Raw genomic sequence first — 20,449 nt, forward strand, 5'->3', positions numbered from 1 at the left:
AAAATGTATAAATTAATTAAACTAGTAATCGCAAGTGAGTTGTGCAGAGCATTTAGCAAAAGGTCAGCATCTGGCATATTAAACATCATTTTGGGTCTCTCTCGCTAGCAAAAAACTGAAACGAAATTTAAATTACGCATTCTGCACCTCCATATAATTTCAGTTGCTTTTTCGCCGTTTCCTTTTTAAGTCTTATTAAAAAATTGTAATACTTGAATATATCTCGTCTCTGTGTTTGGCCAAACACAGCAGGCGCTAATAAAGACCAAATGCAAAACGAATTACGCACACTCTCACCCAGAGTAATTCATAAAAATCAAAAGTGTAAAATATTCATATTTATTGCTTGTGCCACATAAAAGTTATACTAAAAATGTAAAAGGTTACGAAGCATATTTCTTATTAAGTAATTTTGTCGATGCTTCGAAGGAAACCAAACTTTTACGAGTCTGCCACAGTTTTACAATCATTGCAACTGGTTCATCTAGGCACTTCAAAAGGGTATACGAAAAAAGGCAAGCGAAAATTTCAATTTAGACGAGATGTGGCATAGCTGCTGCTGCTGTGGCTTTTACATTACATTTAACTTTTCTCGCCTTATATTTTATTCAAATGTTTTTCCCACAGATAAGTTGCCGTTGCTTGAGTGTCTGACGTTTTCACTTTGCTGCCGTAAAAATGCCAAAAGAAACAAGAAACACAGAGAAAGTAAATATATATACTCGTATTTGTATGTATCTTCTTCCATTACCAAACGCCCGAATGCCCCGTCATTGTCCAAGGAGCAACTTGACACGCTGTTTTGTGCCATCGTCGACTTGACTTGTCCTGGACTACTCCTGCAGGCTGCTGCTGCGCCGCCTCGTTTCTTTCTACAATTTGAATTTTTATGCTTCACTATTTATGGGTCAACGACGTTGAGCAGCGCGCGTGAAATGTGCGGCGTAAAATTCTCAATGACCATTACGAGGATCTTCTCTAGACCCAATTTCAAATGCGCCAGCATTTCGCTTTTTTGTCTAAGCCTCGAGCAGGTGTTAAAGCCAAACTGCTGGTCAGCCTAATGGCCAACTGAAAAGTCATCGACAAACGAAAACAAAAGGGAATCTCTTAAATGAATTTAAAGCGAACTCGCATAAAGTTGGGGCACTCAGGTCATTAATTGAGTTATTAAAGCACAAAGTACACAAAATTTCATTACGCATACGACGCGTTTGCATGACCGGCAAAAAGAATACGACAGTTCGACTGTGCGAACAAGGAAGCGAAGCTGAAACTGAAGCTGACAGAATGCCAAGCAAAGTTTTACGTAAATGTCATTAGTTTTAATAACATTTACACAGAACGCACACACACACACACACCCGCACACAGAGTCCGGCAGATTGTTAACTTTGTTTGTCACGGCATAAATTAATCCTGGCCAAACATTTGCGGCTTCCATTCCACAGCATTCCTCCAAGAGTATCACTTTAATCGAGATGTAGCACCTCTTAATTGACTTAACGCAGGGCCGAGAGATGCTCAATAAATAATTTTTTATTTTCTGTTTTTTTTTGGACTGCTGACTGAAAATTACCTAATCGTTGTTCAAGCGAAATTTTCCTAATCACTGCGAAAGCGTGAAGAAAATAAGGCAAATAATTTAAATAAATGTTGCACATAAATTATGTGAATAAATAAACAATAGGCTCCGGAAATGTGTTAATTTGGCTTAACACAGCACTTTGGCTCAATTTGTTTTTTGAACTTTCTAAATGTGCACACATTCGCATGTATTTATTTCTTAATTGAGTAATTTTCGCATGCACTAAGCTAAAGTTATATAAGCTTTGATTAGAATTTCAACAAAAATTATCAAAGTAAATATATTTTTGGATGTATTTAACGATATTAAGATTATTTGTCAATTAAGTTTGTACCTTGTACGATAGAGTATCCAATTATCGATACTACATAAATAACTGTTCATGCCTTCATTTTGTTTGTTTTTTTTTTGTGTTTTATTATACTTCAGCAACGGCCATTTTTGTGTCTTGGGCATTTGCCATTGGTTTGGTTTTTCGCTAATTCCCGTTTTCATTTATTTTCTCGCCGTTTTGGCCTGTTTGCGCTTCAATTAACAACAACTTGTTACATGCGCAAATTGAACTAAGCTTTAAAAAGCAACACAACAAAATAAAATATATACATAAATAAATAAATAAACGCGACGCTAAATGGAATAACAAAAAATCTGTCGACGTCGCCATAGCGGTTGCTCTCGCCGCCCCAAGAGCAACGTACGGTTTACATTTTGGGGCGTTATTTCTTTATTTTTTTGTTCGTTTCTTGTTAGGCTTTTGGCAAAAAAAAACTGAAGAGAAATAATAAAACGAGGAAGAAGAAAACCGTAAATGGCCCATTTGGGGGGACGGTGTTAATTTCATTGGAATTTATTTTGGTTTTTACGAAATTTACAGGTGCCACACACACACACACACACACACACACACGCACATACACACGCGTCGGATTTGAGTCAATATGTGTTGTGGTTTTGTGGGAAAATATGAAAGAGATATACGAGCGAGGAGAATATATTTCGGCATATCTACCACAAATATGGTAAATTCAATTTATATGCAGTCAAATACAAGTCATGCTTCAAAGGATACAATATAATTTATTAAATAAATTTAAAATACATTTGTTTACATAAATATAATACAATTGCTAAAATGCATAAACGTTGAAGAAGTAAAACAGAGCGAAAGGGGAAAGAAATCTTTCAGCCGAATTAAATTAAATATATAAACGCACTTTATGCCTAGGTTAACTGGCTAAACTCAGATCAAGCCAATAATTATACTATGTGTGTGTCTTTGCAATAGGAATTGGAAATTGTATTGTTGGATAACCCCGTTTAGTATTCTAAGGAAAGCAAAGCATTGAAGCCAGACAAACGATGCAATATAAAGTGTATATGGTATTGATATCATTGACGCCGCATTTGCAAGCTGAATATATAATATGAATATCGAATAGCGAATGTGTTTTTGGGGGGTGGCAAATGGATTGTTCGAATGGCATTGGCAATGGGGGAGTGCTGCATCGAGATGTCTCAACCATAAACGAAAATCGCAGCGATTAGCTTAAATTGCACAATATGGACGAGAGACCCTCGAGGAGCCAGGCGAATACGTATACGCACTGTGGGACGAACCCTCCCACATGAAGGAATTGCACAGACAATAAACCAATAAACGAAAGCCATCGACTGACCCATAAAGGTCAACAGAAGCAGCAGATAGTAGAAGGAGCGTGCGGACAAATGTGCAAATGAAGCAGCTTAGGGATTCACATAAGTGCCCCAAAGATGATGATGTTGCTGCTGGTGCGTCAGCTGTTGCTGCTGTTGTTGTTGTTGCTGCTGATGTTGCTGCTGATGTTGCTGCTCTTGTTGCTGTTGCTGATGTTGTTGCTGATGCACCTGGAGCTCCTGTTGCGACGTGTCAGTCACGTTGCTATATTGTGCCGTTGTCGCATAGCCAGCCGAGTTTTGGGCCTGAGTCGGATAGCTCATGTGTTCGTAGTAGGCGGTGGGCGAGGCCAAGCAGTCAACTGGCTGCGAGCTGGCACTGGAACAGGCCGAGGACAGCGAGGCAGATGACTTGAGTGGAGGCGAGTGGTGAGCAGACACAACTGTGGGCACATGATGTTGCGCTAAAGGCAGCATTTGATCCATGAGATACTGGTCCATTTCCTTGGGATCAATGTCGATAGCCGACGCCGCCGTCGCCGCTGCCTTGCTCGGCCCGCTGCCCAAGTAATTTAGCGCTCCATTGACGTGTGACGCACTTGTTGTTGCCGAAGCGGAAGCAGTTGCCAAAGACGCAGCCGCAGCAGCTGCCGCTGAAGTATCTGTAAAGTTGCCACCAGCTGTGCCATGGTAGCCGCCATAGTTTGTGTAGCTGCCACGCGTGCTCGCATTGCTCGCATAGCCATAGCCGTTGATGCTCTCCAGAAAGTCCATTTCCTGCACAGCTGCACTGCCGCCAACTGGCGTACTGTAGTTGAGCTCACCAAGCTCGATGTAATCCCGTCCAGCTCCCAGCTGCAACACGCCATAATCATTGCTCGCAGAGACGGCAACAGCCACGTTGTTGGGTTCGCTCAGCTGGCGCAGCAATAAGCTCGAGCTAGGCAGCGGTGCTAGCTGCGGTTGTGGCTTGCTGTAGGGCGTGGCAGGCGGCGTCAGCGAAGACAGCGAACTGGCCGTTGAGCAGGGCGAATCGAGCAATCCACGCTCTGTGTCCATGGCCAAACCTTGTTCGAGAAGACTCGCTGCGCAGGCGCTGTTCAGTGACTTCATGAAGGCCTCGTTGCTAAAGACATCTGGACTGGAGCTGCTGACGTTGCAGAGTTGTCCATTGGAGCTGCTTGTGACGCTGCTGCTGCTGTTGCTGTTGTGGTTGCTGCTGCTGCTGCCGTTGTTGTTGTTGTTATTGGTCTTTGTTGTGCGTCGTCCATTTGTAGAAGTAGAACTGCCACAACTGCGTCTTGGGGCTGTGTTGTTGTTGCTGCTGTTGTTTATGGCTGTTGTCGTCTCGCTTGCAATTGATGCTGTGGCAGCTGCAACACCTCCCTCCGTTTGTGGCATGACGCGCGCCTTCTTGCGGCGAGGCTGATACTTGTAGTCGGGATGCTCCTGCTTGTGCGTCATTCGCAGTTTCTCGGCAAATTCCATGAACGGTTTCTTATCACTATCCTTCAGATTTCTGTGGAGCACAACAAAACAAAAAAGATGTTGCGCATTAATTTATTGTGAACAGCCGTCAAAAGTTCGCTTATTTATTGGTCTACAAATTGGTCGAACTCATCGGACAAGCGGTGCGGTCTTCTAATTAAACCCAAGGCGGATGCTTCGCATCTTTGTCTTATCAGCAAGAGCAAGAGCAACAGCAACAGCAAGATTCTCATTCTCTTATCGCTGCGCGCGCTGAACTGTGAAATTTTAATTTCAAAACTGGCTGTCTCTTTTTTTATTACAAACAATATGAAATTGTCGCCGCAGCGAGTTAATCGGAATATTTTCTCATCAAGGAAACAGCGAGCGGAATTTTAAGCATGTCAACAAAGCTGAACAGAATCGATGAGGAAGTTTGTGCAGTTATTGGCAAAGCTGCCAATCAAATATGCTGGTTTAATATTTGTACTACTTTTTTGCTTAAATTTTATTATTATACCGGCTATCCATAGAATAAGAAGGTATTTAATTTTGTTGCCTGCCGGGAATGTATGTGACAGGCAGAAGCATGCATTTACTATTTGAATATATAATACCAAATATATATTTCGGTATATGTTAGTATTTTGGTGGTATATTAATTTGGTATATTAAAATAATAAAACCACACTGTTTTACTTTTTTTTTAAATGGTAAGCGGTCAATATACCACATATAGCCTGTAGGTATATTTAAGTATTTTTCCGGTATAATAATGTGGTATATTATAAGAATTACATCGCACTGTTCTGCTTTCGTTCAAAATGGGTAGCTGGTAGCGGACAATATATCAAATACAGGCTTTAATATATTTAAGTATTTTTTTGGTATGTTATAAAAATAATACCATGCTTTTAGCAAACAGTCGAGCACACTTGCCTATAGCTTTCTTACTTGTTTTTTAATTAAATTAAGTATATTTCTTATTTATTTTGCTTTAGTTTTGACTTTATTTGTTTTTATATTTATCTGTATCCCTTTAGTATTTATTTGCAAAGATAAGTTTTAAGTTTTAATACTTATCTAATAAAGTATTTTATACTTACTTCCACAACTTGCCCAATGACTTGCTTAGCTCCGAGTTCTGCAGATGCGGATATTGCTTGGACATCACACGACGAGCTGCTTGAGCCCAGACCATGAATGCATTCATTGGCCGCTTAATGTGCTCCTTTTTGCGATCAGAAGGCGCTCTGAGAAATAACAAAGAAAAACAAAAAAAAAAGTATAAGCGACATATTCAAATTGGTTTTTCTATGGAAAATTTGTCGTTCACTCTGTTGACCACTTTTCACTTGACATTAATTGCAAAAAGGCGTCGGAACACTTTGTTGGCATTGCGGCTGCTGTTTCTGCTTCTGCTTCTGCCAACAGCCGTTGGCAATGTGAAATTCGCGAATTATGTCAAACTGAAAATTGCAATTAAAACTTTTATTTGTCAGGGCGGGGAAAAGAAACAGAAACTACGCCAGAGGCTGAAAAAGTTCAAGATTGCAGCCAGAACTTTTTTACAACATGAACATAATAAAAATAAAAAAAAAAACACCAAAAAACGAGCAAAATCAACATAAAAAGGAACAGGAAGAAAGCTACTAGATGCCTGCAAAAATCCACAACGATTTAGCGAAATATCGTGGTTAAATATTAAATCTATAAATGTTACCGGCAAAATATTGTTTGCCAAAGACATTTCCTGACAACAGCGTCATAATTATTTATTGATATTGTGAGTCATCGCAAAGCAGAAACTAAAATTAAATTCTATTTTCGATCAAGTTTTTGCTTATGCTTCTGCATATTTTATTACTTGGTGGAGTATTCGCAGATTGGAATCTCATGTTCCATTGTTGACAACATGGAAAATCACAGTACGCTTTCCATTACGCTTACCTTCTCCTCAATGGCCCCTGCTCTATTTGTGTGTCACTCACAAATTCAAATAAATAGACGAGGCACATGATAACTTCATGCCCTTAAAATGCCTACAGTGACATGGCACACGCATCGTATACGCAATCCCAAATTGACACACAATCCCACATATGTACGACTAAGGGCAAATTTATTGTGTGATACCCTTTTTGGCAGTCAATTGTGTGTCAACTAAAGTTAATTCATTACATAATATAGTTTGCATTAAAGCTGGCTTTTAGATCATAGAATTAAATAGATAAGAACATAATTAAATTGAGGGTTATGTCGAACACTTTCAATTATTTTATCGCTTTATATTTCTTTATTATATTGGCAATCCTTTCCCATTTAAGTTTTTGAGTTAACTAAATTTGTGTAATATGATTTTGTTTTTCTGTTAAAGAGCAGCATCGTTACCTTAGTTAATTTTCTAAGTGGTATCTAAAAGTCGAGCCTATTTGAAGTGTAGCGAACATCCGTTGTTCCTCAGCATGTTGTGCAACAAAACACTCAGACACAAATTCAATCAAAGACAAGGGCGTGGCAAGTGGGCGTTAGATAAAGGTTGGTTCCATTCGGATTACTTTTATTTTCTCGTATCTTGTATATTGAATTATTTATCCTAAATAAACATGAACTGTAACAGATTTAGCAACGCAGTCAACGAATCTCGATTGAGCTAAATCTGAGTGTGTGTATGTGTGTATGTGTGTGTTTATTTGCAGGTGCCAATTTGTACCCAAGAGCATCTATTGTCTGACCTAGTTGGCTTTAATAAGAGAAATTTGGTATGAAAATAAATTCAGAGTAGTTGAACAATCTTAGCAGAAATCAAAGCAAAGAGGCAAATAAACAATGCTCATTAAATTCGGACTAAATTCAGTCTTTGAATGAAAGCGAAAATTCACCTGAATTGCAAATACTTTGCTCATTGTCAAAGTGTTTTATATTAATGAGCTTCAAAATGCTGTAATCCAATAGTTTTGGAAATGTTGCTGGTATTAAGTGCTTGCAAACAAATGCTGCTCTCTGACGACAAATATTTTGGAAAGTTGCCAACTTATGCACAGTGTAATCAGAGTACTAAAGTCTCTTGTAATTTGGCCATGCTTGAAATAGTTGAGTACTTCACAGAATGACAAATAAATGGCAAGCGATGTACATTAAGCTTTAACAACTAATTAATATTTATCAGTTGTTTATATTTTGATTTAAAAGAGTGAAGTGAAGGGATATAACATACACCCTTCGCTGGCTGCGCCTAATTACAAGTTGAGCTCGAGTTCGAGCTTATTAAGCGATTAAAAACGCGACCGCAGGCTAAATGGCGAATCGTCGGGCATCGCATCGCACATCGGACATCAAGCTGCTTATCTGTCTGTTGGTATCGTCGTCGTCGTCGTCGTCGTCGCCGTCGCTTCGTGTGGCAGCTTCTCAATACCAACGTCAAACATGACGCATACAACAAGTGCATATGCACATACACTCTGTGTGTGTGTGTGTGTAATTGTGAGTGTGTTTGTAGTCAGCTCTCACGCTTGACAGCACGCTAATCAGAATCAAGTGATGTTCGTTTGCAGCATTCAGTTTACAGACCAACCAGGAGAGGGGGGAGAAACCCCCAATGGCAGTTGCAAGCACTTGGCAACTCGAGCACGTCTTCATTATTTGTTGTCGTTGTAGCAATTGCTGTTGCTCTTGTTGTTGCTGTTGTTGTTGCATCGAGAGATGCGCAAATCTCATTAAGTGATATCTTCAAGTGGCCGTTAGCTATGAGTACGAATACGAATGCCAAGACGAATACGAATACGAATGCTTATGAAAAATGAGCATTTTTTTTAATTTTTTGCATATGCCAAAGTGGTTGCTGGTTGCATCTTTTTATCAGCAATGGGCCATTTGGCGCTTTTGTTATTAAAAATTAAAAAGAAAACGAAAAAGAAGAGAAATACTACAGAGCAACAAATTCAATATTGTAAAGTCAAACGACGCTTGGCGAACCCAAATATTTACAGCCAGCTGTAAACTGAACAAATGTCCATTTTTTTTTCTGTTCCCCATTTTCAATTTGTAAGCGCATGTAAAGTTGACTACAAATGCAGCCAATTAGCAGCGGCAACGTCTCAATGATTTTCACAAGTTCATTTCACAAAACCAAAACCAAAAAAACGCATATGAAATGAAATGTATCTTACAGATGCGCGTGTAAACAAATTACAGTCACCTCAGTCGCGTGTTTGCTTAGGCAGCTAGTAGAGCTGCCCACAAATTTCCCACGCCGCGTCTCTTTTTTTTACGACACTTTTCATTTGACTCTGCTCTGGCATATTTCTCACTATTCCTCTATGTTTTTTTTAGTGGGCGCTTTTGCTCAACGGATGCTCGCCCCTTTCCGCTGTATAGAATTGTCTATTTACACTGTCTGCTGCTCGTTTTTTTTCGCTCGAAATACAAAAATACAAAAAGAAAAAGAGAAATTGGTCAAACACTGATAAGCCGATAAGGAAACAGTTGTCCATTTTTCTGGTTTGCTTTGGTTTGGTTTGGTTCATCAGCTACCGTGAGAGTTGCATGCGAGATGTGCACTTTGAATTTGCCCAGCTTTTGTTGTGACAACAGCAGCAGCAACAACAACAACCACAACAGTTGCTGTCAAGGTCTTTGTTGTTATTGTGCCGGCGCTCCTTATTGACATTGAATTGTGTTCCAAGAATATTGTCGTCGTCGTCGTTGTTCTTGAGGCAGGTTGAGGCATCACAATAGTCGCAGACATCATCAACAGCAGCAGCAGCAGTCAAAGGAGCAGCGCAAATTGAAATTCATTTGAAATTTAAAAAACAATGTGAAAACTACAATTCCAAAGAAATATTCAATTTCCCATTTAAAATAATGTCTACGCAAAGTCTACACAAACTAGTCCAATAAACATAAATTTGCGTAGTTTGGATTTTTATTTTGAAATTGAAAAATATTTGTTTATCTATGGCAAATCAGCAGCTAACCTTGAACCTTTCCATATCATTGAGCCAGAAGCCAATATTCTTTGGATTTAATTCGAGCAGCTTTTACTTTTCATATACTCGATGCTAAGCCCCACTCAGGGAGCCCCCCTCTCCATGCCCCACTCCGACGGTACTTCATACGCACTTCATGGCTCGCTTTTTTTTTGCTTTTTCGCTGCTTCTGATTTTTTCTGTTCTTTTTTTTCAATTTCCAAGTCAATTTATTTTTACAGCCAGTCGCTGTTGTTGCTGCCGCCGCAGCACTCGACTCGACAAAAGAGCCCGAGTGTCGAGCAGAGGGAAGCAGAGAGAGAGAGAGAGAAGAGCAGAGACCGAGCAGTCAAAGAGCCCAAGAGGATGCGACCATCAGTGACCGGGCTACGCATAGAAAAGCGACTGGGCGGCAGCTTCGGTGTTGTCTCCCTCTGTGTGTGTGTGTGTTGTGGGCGTTGGCGGGCAGTTGGTCAGCAGAGGGGCGGAGAGGTGGATAGAGAAGGTAGAGCACTCTCGATGTGCCACTCTCAACCACGCAATGAAGAGCGACACTTTAAGTGCCCCGAGTTCAGGCCGAAAGCCGAGCAAACTTGTTGTAAATGTTGTTGCCATCACTGTTGCTGTTGCTGTTGCTGTGGCTTCAATCATTTGGCACCATAGCATCAATGATATGCGATATGGCTTGATATGTCTCTGACATCGATGTTTGCTCCACAAGGACAACAACACTCCACAACAGCAGCCCTTTTGCCACGCCCCTTTGCCTTGACACCAACCAGACTACATTAGTGTTTGGCTTTCAAGGGTAAATATTATGTATTTTGAAAGCTTTTTAAATAACATTTTCGGGTGCACTTTAATACTAACATATCATGGCATGTTTGTGTAGCATAGTGTATATGTAGTATGTAGGTAGCAAATGTGGCATAAACGACTCAAATGAAAGGTTTTTCCTTTTTGCAGTTTTGCCGCTCGAAATGTTATTCGGGAACAGAACTCGGCCATGTCATTTTGAACTGTGACATGGCCAATATTTGATGTTAACCAATTTCACCAGAAGTCCTTTTCCCATTCCGAACTGCGCTCGACATTTTGCCCCTTTTCAAAACGGCGTATTGACAGGATTTTCGTTCGCCATGTGCTTAATGCAGAATACAACAACAACAAGAACAAAATACCCTCGACGGGATAAAATAAACGTACCGACAAAAAACAAAATTTGATGTGCAAATTTTGTTAAACATTTTATGGAAACACCGAAGCGCAAAGAGAGAATGAGGGAGAGAAAAAAATAAAGGAAAATGTGGCTGTCAACTCGATATTTCACTTCATTTCCGGCCGTGCGGCAGCTGGATTTTGTTGAGAATCCTGTCAATGTGCTTAGGCGTATGCGTGTGCCCAAATATATACAATATATATATACATAGGATTCAGAACTCGGAACTCACTCGCTGTCCGTATGCACATGAAGCCAACGTTTATTGCCTGGTCGCGGCCATTGTCACGCACCTGGCCATAAAAACCGCCATCGCCCATCAAATGAGAGGACAGCTGCGGGGATGCTGTGGAGGAGGAGGGGTGAACGAGTCTTTGCCACCTACGAGGGTGGATTGCTTTTGGGCCTAAAGCGTGTCCACTTAGATAGTCGAGAACGGGGGGAGGAAGGGGAGTTGGTTCCGTAAAGTATGCAAAAATCTAGACAGACACGACGACGAACGTGGGCTACAAAACTTTTGGACGACTGCTGTGTGTGGTTATGGGCACCGCAACGATGCCGAACGAACCAACACAGAACAGACAACACAGGGAACAGAGAACAGCCCACAGCATCACCACCAACAGCAATGCCAACATCACCAGCAACACCAACACCAACAACAACTGCAACAAAATCAATATTTGTCTTGTAAGCCGCACGTGTGTCTGTTGTTGCTGTTGACTCCTCCTCCCTTCCCCATCACACCCCTCCTAATGTACAGAAAGAGAGGGAACAAACTGCGAGCAAACTGCCATGAAAATGTTCCTTGACTTGTCAGCATTGGCAACAAACAGGACCTCACCCAAAGCGAGAGAGAGAGAGAGTACACACTGCATTGCATATTCTAGCGTAATGGATGAAAATTTGAATAACTGAATCAAGCACTTCCCATTAACAATAATATTTGAGCAGCCAAGCTTCCATTGTAATCTTGTGATTAAGATTCTTGTAATTTTGAATTTTTAAGAAAATTAGAATAATTTTGATTTTAACGAAAATTAAAGTTTCCGAATAGTTTTATTGTAATCCTATTCGAATATATAATTTTGTCTTTAAATTTCCATATAATGGTTGAAAATATATATTAAATCTAAATACAAATTCAAAGCATATTTTTTGTATTTAATCTTAAATAATTATGAAACGTCGATGATGATATAATGAAAAATATATATTAAATAAAAATCATGTATCTCCGTTTCAAATACATGTATCGTTTTCATTTAACTATTCATAAAATAACCAAAAAATATACATCTCAAAATCTAAATTCTGATTTTAATTTAATGTATATTTTCCAATATATCAATTTCAATCTTATAAACCAAACAAGAATATTTTATAAGCTTGAATAAAATTTTTTTATTTAATTATCATGAAATATTTTGAAAATATATATTTAATTTTATCTAACTTTAATTGAATATAAATTTGGTTTTAAACTTACGATCAGAATTGAAATATTTTCTATCCCTTTTCCCTGGCTTATTACTTTCTTAAATTGTTCTTGAAATATGTATGACTCTTGAAAACTTGTATTTTTATGTAAATTAGAAACACACCTTGCTTTTTTCAGAATGTTTCCCTCGTATAAATGTAACATTAAAGCGGTCTCTTCTCTTTGATCCTTTCCGCTTCCCTTTTGTCAACATCGCTTTTTCTCTCACTCCTACAAATTTCCCATACTGCTTTCTTAGATGTATTCACTACACTTCAATCAAAATATTTCATATGTAAACTTTTCATGGGAAGATTGATAATATATTGGAACAAAATATGAACAAAATCTCAAACAGTTTTGAATGATAACTGTGTCAATGTACGGTGGATTGAATTGAATGTTTTGTGGGGCATGTTGGTTGCGCCCATTTTTGGGTCACACACTCACTCTCCTGACTCGAGTCGAGTCGAGTGTGTTGGTTTAGGTAACCAGAGATCCAATGTCGGGCATGTAAATTTACTGGTCGGTCAGTGGGCTAAGCGCACCCCAAAAACTTTAGTCCACCTTCGATGATATCAGAGTTGTGACACCCCACCTGGTGGTGGTTGCTTTGATAACCAACAGAGTCGCGCAGCCAAAACGCAGATAAGCAATAAATTATTTATAACATCGTCGCCGAAGAAGAATTCTTATCTAATCTTACAGCAAATACTTAGAGCAGCGCATAAAAAAAATAAGAAATAAAAAAAAAAGCTGAAGCTATTCCCTCAAGAAGGGGTTCAAATTCATCAAATGGGGTGCTTAGGGTGATATGCTATACATATGAGTATGAGTATGAGTATGCTTTATAGTATTAGTAGAAGTAGTAAAAGTATATTCAAAGCCCCACCAAACTAAAGGTATGCGTATGCAGGGCGGGATGAGAGGGGGAAATTGCGCTTCTGTGATAACCGCAAGCGCCAATCGACAAAGTCTTCAAGTGATTGTCGCATTTTAGTTTGTTATTGACTTCATTGCTATTTATTTATTCGTTTATTATTTTTATTTATGTTTATATATATATATATTCAATCGCTTGGTTGAGTCATGCTTAATTGATTCAACTAAATTGAATAAATATTTTCTGACACAAATTTGCGCATTTTGACTTCAAAAGCCATAAAAGCCAACGAAGCATTTATCTTTTATGGCATTTACATTTTGGTTTTTTAGTCCAGGTTCGAACAATAGAACGTTCTGCATAATTTAAATGCGGTGTTCATAGATCTCGATGTATGGAATTGATAACTGACGTCAAATATAAAATGTCTTATATAAGAAGGGGCGCTAAAAATTAATTTGCTTAAGCTAAATTTAGTTTTGTTATAATCTTTAATAAAGTCTGTTATTTCTGAAATTCAAAGTATACTTCTGAAGTGCAATCTTTTCCTATGTTATTCCTCTATTCTAAAAGTCCTGATACTTCAGAGTCAATTAAAAAAGAAAATCTATAGTTGGTAAAAAAATGATCTTTAAGAAATGTTCTTTTATTTTACAACTCTAAAAATAAATGTTGAAATCACTTCAACTTTTAGTTTAAATTAAAAGTATTCTAAAAGTATTCCAGGATTTCATTTAGTTGTTGCATAGAACATAAATTTATTATTATTTAGTATTATTATTATTTAGTAATTTCAAAATTGGAAACAAACACTAAAATAAAAAATACAGAAAATTTTCCTAATCTCCCAATTTTTTTGGTTTATAGTCAAATGGTATTGAATTTTATTTATTAGCCGCTAAAAGAGAAAAACATTACTAATATTAAGAATTGAAAATTATTCAGTATTATTTATTGCAAAATACTAACCGTTATCTTTAATTGTATTTGACATACAAAGCTTTCAAAGATATTTCAATCATTTCATTAATAGTGCAAAGAAGAAGTAAATATTTTGCACTACCTTTAAAGATGGAGAAATTTTCCTTCAAATGAATGATGCAAATATTTTAAATAAATGTAGAGCTGCACTAAATTAAAAATAAATTTTAAGGACCTAGGATTGGATTTCAAGTATCCAAATCTCTTCTTAGAGGCATAATTCCAGGCATGCCGCGAAGTTTGCAAAGATCTGCGAAGTTTATGGAAAATATTTCCGCAACTATTTGATACTCGCCGGATATACTATAGGCTCCTATGCCTCCTACCCCCCATCGCTTCATACCAACCCACTCGAAGAGGGGAGCGCTGTGTATGGTTATTTAAAGCGACAATAAACTGGGCACATAAAGCGCTAGGTAAACAGGGTCTAGTGTAGACGACGACGAGTGTGCAAAGCATGTGAAGGGGTTGGCTCTGGGGCACAACGGTTGTCGCTTGCTGGTTGTTGGTTGCTGCTTTTGCGATGTGCAGATAAAGGAAATGGTGCTCATATCCTTGTGCAAACACACACGTGTTCTTGACAGCGATTGCGCTTTTGCAACAAATAAACACACACATGGTCCAAGGATGTTTGCCTGTCTGCCCAGCTGAGCGCACTGTTTGGCCCGATAAGCTCCACAAAAGGCCAGCCGGAGTCACAAGCATAATTACGCGACAATCGTGATACAGTTACGTCTCCCCTCCCCTTCCCCCTTGGTGGAAACAAAAGGTGTCACAGCAGACATAAGCATAAAATGGAATGAGCGGCAGCTTCGATAATCGCTTGGCAAACAGAGGCGAGAAAGATGATGTTGCAAGTGGATGCTGGACCTTTTTCTGCTGCTGCAAGGATCAAGTTGGATCAGCATCTGAGATGCCGCCACTTCTCACGACTCTTCTTCTTCTACGCTACTGTGTGGCGCCAACTTGTCAACTCGTTAGCTGGTTTTTTTTTTGTGCTTTGCACTTGCCACACAATTTTTCAAAAAAAGAGTCAAGTGTCAACGCGCTGCAAGGAGGCTAGTCAGCTACTTATTTCAACTGGATTTCGATTTTCTTTTCTTCTTTTTTTCACACACGTCTGCACCTGTGTGAGAGACAAGCCGCAAGCTCCCCTCGCCACGCCTCGCCTCGCCCCTTGGAGCAATGCTAACTGTCTACGCAGCTTGTTAGCAGTTAACATCTTTATGCTAAAAACATATTTATTCGCTTTTTATGCCTGAATTGATTTGTCGTCTTCTACTACGTTCATTTCCGAACGTGTTTCGCCGCACATTTATTGTTGCTTGTCCCATGCACTCATTCTTGTATCTTTGTATCTTTATATCTTTGTCTCGCGTATCTTTTTATACTCGCATTGTAGTCGATTGCTAGCTGGCGGCTTTTCAGCGATTTGTATCTGAATCTCTTCATCTCTATCTGTATCTGTATCTGTATAGATACATATGTATCTTGTATGTGTCAAAATGTGTAAATTCTGTTATATTTACATATGCACGTTTGTATTACCAATCGCTCTCTGTGTTTTGTGTTCTACTCCCGCTTGGCTTCTTTTTTTTTGCGGTTTGCCAAGTTTGTTTATCCATTTAAATAAAACAACAAACATAACAAATATAAAATTGTGTTAATCAGCAGTGGCGCAAAGGCGGGAAGGCGCCACGCTTAGTCATTCACAAATACACTCACGAATACACTCACATAACGAAGTGCGAATACCCAAAGCGCACTCTCTAAGGACACAATATTGTAGTTTAACAATTCCTTTATTTTCTAAGTATTTCTTTTCTTCTTTTTTTCCCCTCTGCTACAAGCTATTAATGTTAATACAACTTTTTAAATTGCATTCTTACGAAAAGTTTGGCATTTAACATGCCATTTGTTGGACACTTTTTGGGTTACTTTACTGTCAAATAAAAATAATAATATGATGGGCAGCTTAAGATATTCTAATACAGTTTGGAGAAGAAGTTTTAAACGTTTTTCGATATTAATATTTTATCAAGTGCATTAAAAGATTACTATTATTGATATTAAAAACATCATTGTATTGAGCTTTTTTTCCATAACATTTAAGTATTAGATTTAAAAAACCCGACAAATCATCTAAAATTCATAAAGAAATTTTGTAGCTTGTAGACTTTCTCTATAAACTTTCATATATTGAATTTTTGCACTTTTAACTCCAAGTTGAAGAACTAAAACTCTTAATCAAATTATTTCAGAATTGCTAATTTTGTGCTAAAGAACTAATTGATATTAAATTAAATTAATTTATGAATTTGTGCTTATTTAGTTACTTTGCAAGTGTTTTGTATTTAACCAAATTTTGTTTATAAAAAAGTCTGATCTTTCTTTTGGGAAAAGTGCTATATTCTCAATAGAGAATGTATATTTAGAAAACATAGAAATGATGATCCATATTTGTCTTAAAATTTGCTTGTATTAAAAGATTCTCTATACAATCTCAGACATCATAAATAATAATAATAATAATTGATGATAAGATAATGCAAGGAAGTCTTCAAGTACTTCAATTTGTAATCAAGAGTCCATTATTTTATATAATTTATAAAATGAAATATTTGCCATTTTTAGTTGAATATAAATGTCATATTTTGAAATGTAAAGTTTATGACCTATGTCCGAAAAGAAGTTCGAGTCCATTTAAACACAAAAGTAAAGTTGCAAGCAAATAATGGAAAGTTTGGCAAAGTTGCAACTTACTTGGCAGATGCCTGCACCAGATTCCAGTCGTAACCCTCGAGCACTTTCATTACGGCACTCGTGATTCGCTCATCCTCCTTGCGACCTCCTTGGCCGGCAGCACGCTTCTGTTCCGCCTTCAGGGCATAGTTGGCCAGCACCAAAGTCTCAACGGGTTTGGCTCGCTCCGTACTCGAATTAGCGCTCATTTTGTGGAGCACACAAATTCTATTTGTTTTTTTGTCTAAACACCGACGGCTAATCGGGCACTTAAAAGCAGACTCAGTCACAGTCACAGCTTCAGATACAGATACAGTTTGCAGCAGATGTCGTTTAAGATACAGATAGAGAGATACACAAAATATGAAGCACAGAAAGTGAAACAACACCCACGACGCGACGAGACTGACAAGCAAACTGCGACTGATCTTGGGGACTCGAAAGCAGCTCGGAATTTGTTGTGGACGAGGCTACGTCGGCTGCGATCGGCAAAAGATAAGCTCAAGACGTCGTTGGTTGGCTGTTGGATCGTTGGATCGTTGGCTGTCCCGTAACATCGAGTCGCGTCTCTGGGGCTGACGATTCCCGGCGGGGGCGCACATAAAAAACGCGGTACGCGTGTAAACATTAACATGTTCATGTGAAATTGGTTTGGGTGCCCCCAACGGGGCTAACGGGGGCAGCCTGCAAAAGAAATAGAAGACATAGAGAGTGAGAGAGTGAGAGAGAGAAATGAAAACAAACACGAGAAAAAGCAACAACACTTTATAGCCACATGTGGATTTATTACACCTCGATAGAAAACGGGGGTGGAAGTATCTTGAGATCTGTGTAGAACTTGCCACTTGTTGCAGCTGTATTTAAATGGGTATCGATAAGACTTTAATCATTGGAGGACTCTAATGAGGGTTACGCAGGGATCCCTCTAAAAAAAAAACAACAAGGAGTGAATGAAGGTTAGAAGACAAGTAGCTGATAACAAGGATCATAAAAACAGGGTTCAACCAAATCACTTGTTCAATGAAATTCAGGAAATAAATTAGAATTTATTCCAATAATTGTCTGTCAATATTTATGTTTAAAGATAAGCTGAGGAAATATATGTATCTTTAAATGTAAATAATATAATTCAATATTTTAATTTAAAGTTAAGCTGACTTAAAACAAAAATATTAGATAAACTCATATTAACTTTTCATTATTTTAAGAACTATAGTTTAGAAACTATAATTTAGAAATCTTACTAGTTTAAAAGCTATTGTATTTCAATATTACAATTTGTAGAAATCTCGAATACTAAAGAACAGTTTAGCTAATTAAAATTTAGTATACATTACAAAAATTATTATATTATATATATACTGAAAAAAGAAGCTGAGAAAATATAAGTAATTTTAACTTCTTCAAATTTTAAAAATAAATTTTATGATAAGCACAAAAATGGCAAATTAAATTATGGTTCATTAGTTCTTTTAGGAAACAGGTTCTACAGCAATCAGTTTAATTGCAGTTTATTGCCAGACTAAAGTTATCAATCACAAAAATCTTGAAAAAGTGGATTTAAGAAATATTGCCAAAACTTAAGAACTTTGATAGATGAGATCTAGCTTATATATCACATTCTCTGCATTCTTTTGAGCAACTTCAAAACGATCTTAAACTTGACCATAGAATACGATATCGTAAAAAACCGTAAAAAAAAACGAAATATTAAATCTTAAGAAAAACTTTACCGAAACTAGAGACTATTCATTTCATGGCAATAAAATGAATCGATGCGTATTTATTGTTGCCTTTTGTTTATTTGAATTGGTTTTTTCTTATTTTTTTAGCTGGTTCCAACTGGATGTAATTGGAAAACCGAAATGTGGAGTTTTACCCATCGTTCAAACTGCTTTTTCTAACCCCGCTTGTTGTTTTTTTTACAACTTTATAATTTTTACAACTCAATTAACTTTTTTACTCAAACGCCGCCGGCACAAATACTATACAAAATGATCAAAAATTTTAAGCAATAAAACACGAGAAATGCATAAACGGAATCATAAATACCTACTTCATAGGTACAGTGATCCAAGACGTTTGCCAGATGAGCGTTTTATGCGATAAAAAAAATACAAAAACAAAATAAAAACAAAACTGAAATGTCATAAAAGGCATCAAAATGGAAATTATACTCAACGCTCTCTCTCTCTCTCTCGCTGTCTCGCTCTCTCTTTCTTTCGTTGGAAATTCGAATCGAGACTAGCAATTAATTGGCAGCATCTAACAAGTTGTTGCCTCTCCCCCCTCTGCAACAATTTTCCTTGTCGGCGCACTTCAAAGGGCAACTTGTTGATAAACAAAGCGCGTAAGTAATGCAAAAATATGCAAATAAAAGTTAAAAAAAAAATTCAATTAATTAAAAAATATTTTTCTTCTTATAGAAAAAGAAGGCAAATGAAAATTGTTTCGATTTTTGCCAGCTCAATTTTATTTTTTTGTGTCATAATCAAACTGGAGCAGCGCCGAAAGGTCGCGGAAAAATGCAACACAGCCAACAACAGACGGATGACAATTTGCGACTTGGCATGAAATCAAATTATTTGATCTAAGCCGCCGCCACGGGAGGTGGAGTGGTGAGTGGGGAACGGGGGGCCAAGCTCTGCTCAGCTCAGTTCGCCACTAAACGAAACCAAATGGTGCGTTCGTCGACGCCGCTGCCAGCGTCGCTGCCGGCGTTGACGATAAACATGACGATGCTTTTGCCGATGTTAGAAATACGACCCGCAACTCCGCCCCCGCCCTCAGCGCGAAGACAGCGCCAGCCGTGCGACATGTGTTGCGGAAATATTTAGCAAACAAGCGTCAGGAAATACTTTGATGTCCATCTCGTTCTCACTGGCGCTTTCACTACCGCTCTCTCGCTCTTGCTCAACCAAACTCATTTGCATGCACGCGCAAAGCCAGAGAAAGAGAGGAAGAGCGAACGTATAAATGAACAAAAACAAAGCACTCGCTGCTCCGTCATTTTGTTTTATTGTTTTCTCACCTGATTCCCGTTCGTGCTGACATCGTGTGCGTTTGACCATCGGCTCGGTCTGCCATTCGCCGATCGTTAATTGCATCAGTGTAGGAGTGTGTGTGTGCCTTTGTAATCGTGTAGACATGGATGCGTATGTATGTGCTTAGCGTAGATCGAAACCGCTGTGTTACTAGTTGTTGACGACGTTTCTTAAGTGCCCGTTGTTTTGCTTTGTTTTCTCGCAGCCAATCAGCTTTGGAGGTGGGCGGGAGTTGAATAACTTATTTTGAACGTGATTTCAATATTAATGATTATAATATCAAATATTGACAACCTATAAAACATATCAATTAAGATTTAGAGTTTATTATTTCAAAACATTTGATATAAATTAATGAAATTCATAATATTTTGTTATTATTTGGCTTAAATTAATTCTGGTTGCTATAAATGATTTAAATATTT

General features: G+C 38.1%; 1 protein-coding gene across 3 annotated transcripts; it reads right to left on the reverse strand.

Annotated features, from left to right (window-relative positions):
- Nucleotides 1-2,655: 2,655 nt before the first annotated feature.
- On the reverse strand, nt 2,656-20,206 carry LOC132786308 (transcription factor Sox-8). 3 transcript variants are annotated; one of them, XM_060792805.1, is made up of 3 exons: nt 20,012-20,206; nt 5,815-5,961; nt 2,656-4,760 (listed from the first exon to the last, which is right to left on the reverse strand). In XM_060792805.1, exons 1-3 carry the CDS (start codon nt 20,065-20,067, stop codon nt 3,332-3,334), a joined length of 1,632 nt encoding a protein of 543 aa, XP_060648788.1. In that variant the 5' UTR covers nt 20,068-20,206; the 3' UTR covers nt 2,656-3,331. The 3 variants fall into 3 exon arrangements, with proteins under 3 accessions (XP_060648788.1, XP_060648787.1, XP_060648789.1); XM_060792804.1 differs by lacking the exon at nt 20,012-20,206 and adding an exon at nt 17,002-17,412; XM_060792806.1 differs by lacking the exon at nt 20,012-20,206 and adding an exon at nt 12,384-12,710 and having other exon boundaries at nt 2,657-4,760.
- Between the last annotated feature and the right edge of the window lie 243 nt (nt 20,207-20,449).

The sequence above is a fragment of the Drosophila nasuta genome, chromosome 2R (assembly GCF_023558535.2).
Source record: "Drosophila nasuta strain 15112-1781.00 chromosome 2R, ASM2355853v1, whole genome shotgun sequence".
Lineage (NCBI taxonomy): Eukaryota > Metazoa > Arthropoda > Insecta > Diptera > Drosophilidae > Drosophila > Drosophila nasuta.

Bases quoted from the DNA above. Each gene is read 5' to 3' on its own strand.
- LOC132786308 (XM_060792804.1), bottom strand. From the start codon at position 17,189: ATGAGCGCTAATTCGAGTACGGAGCGAGCCAAACCCGTTGAGACTTTG. The intron at 5,962-17,001 runs GTAAGTTGCAAC...GTTATTTCTCAG, and splicing joins CTGGTGCAGGCATCTGCCAA to AGCGCCTTCTGATCGCAAAA. The intron at 4,761-5,814 runs GTAAGTATAAAA...TGTGCTCCACAG, and splicing joins TCATTGGGCAAGTTGTGGAA to AAATCTGAAGGATAGTGATA.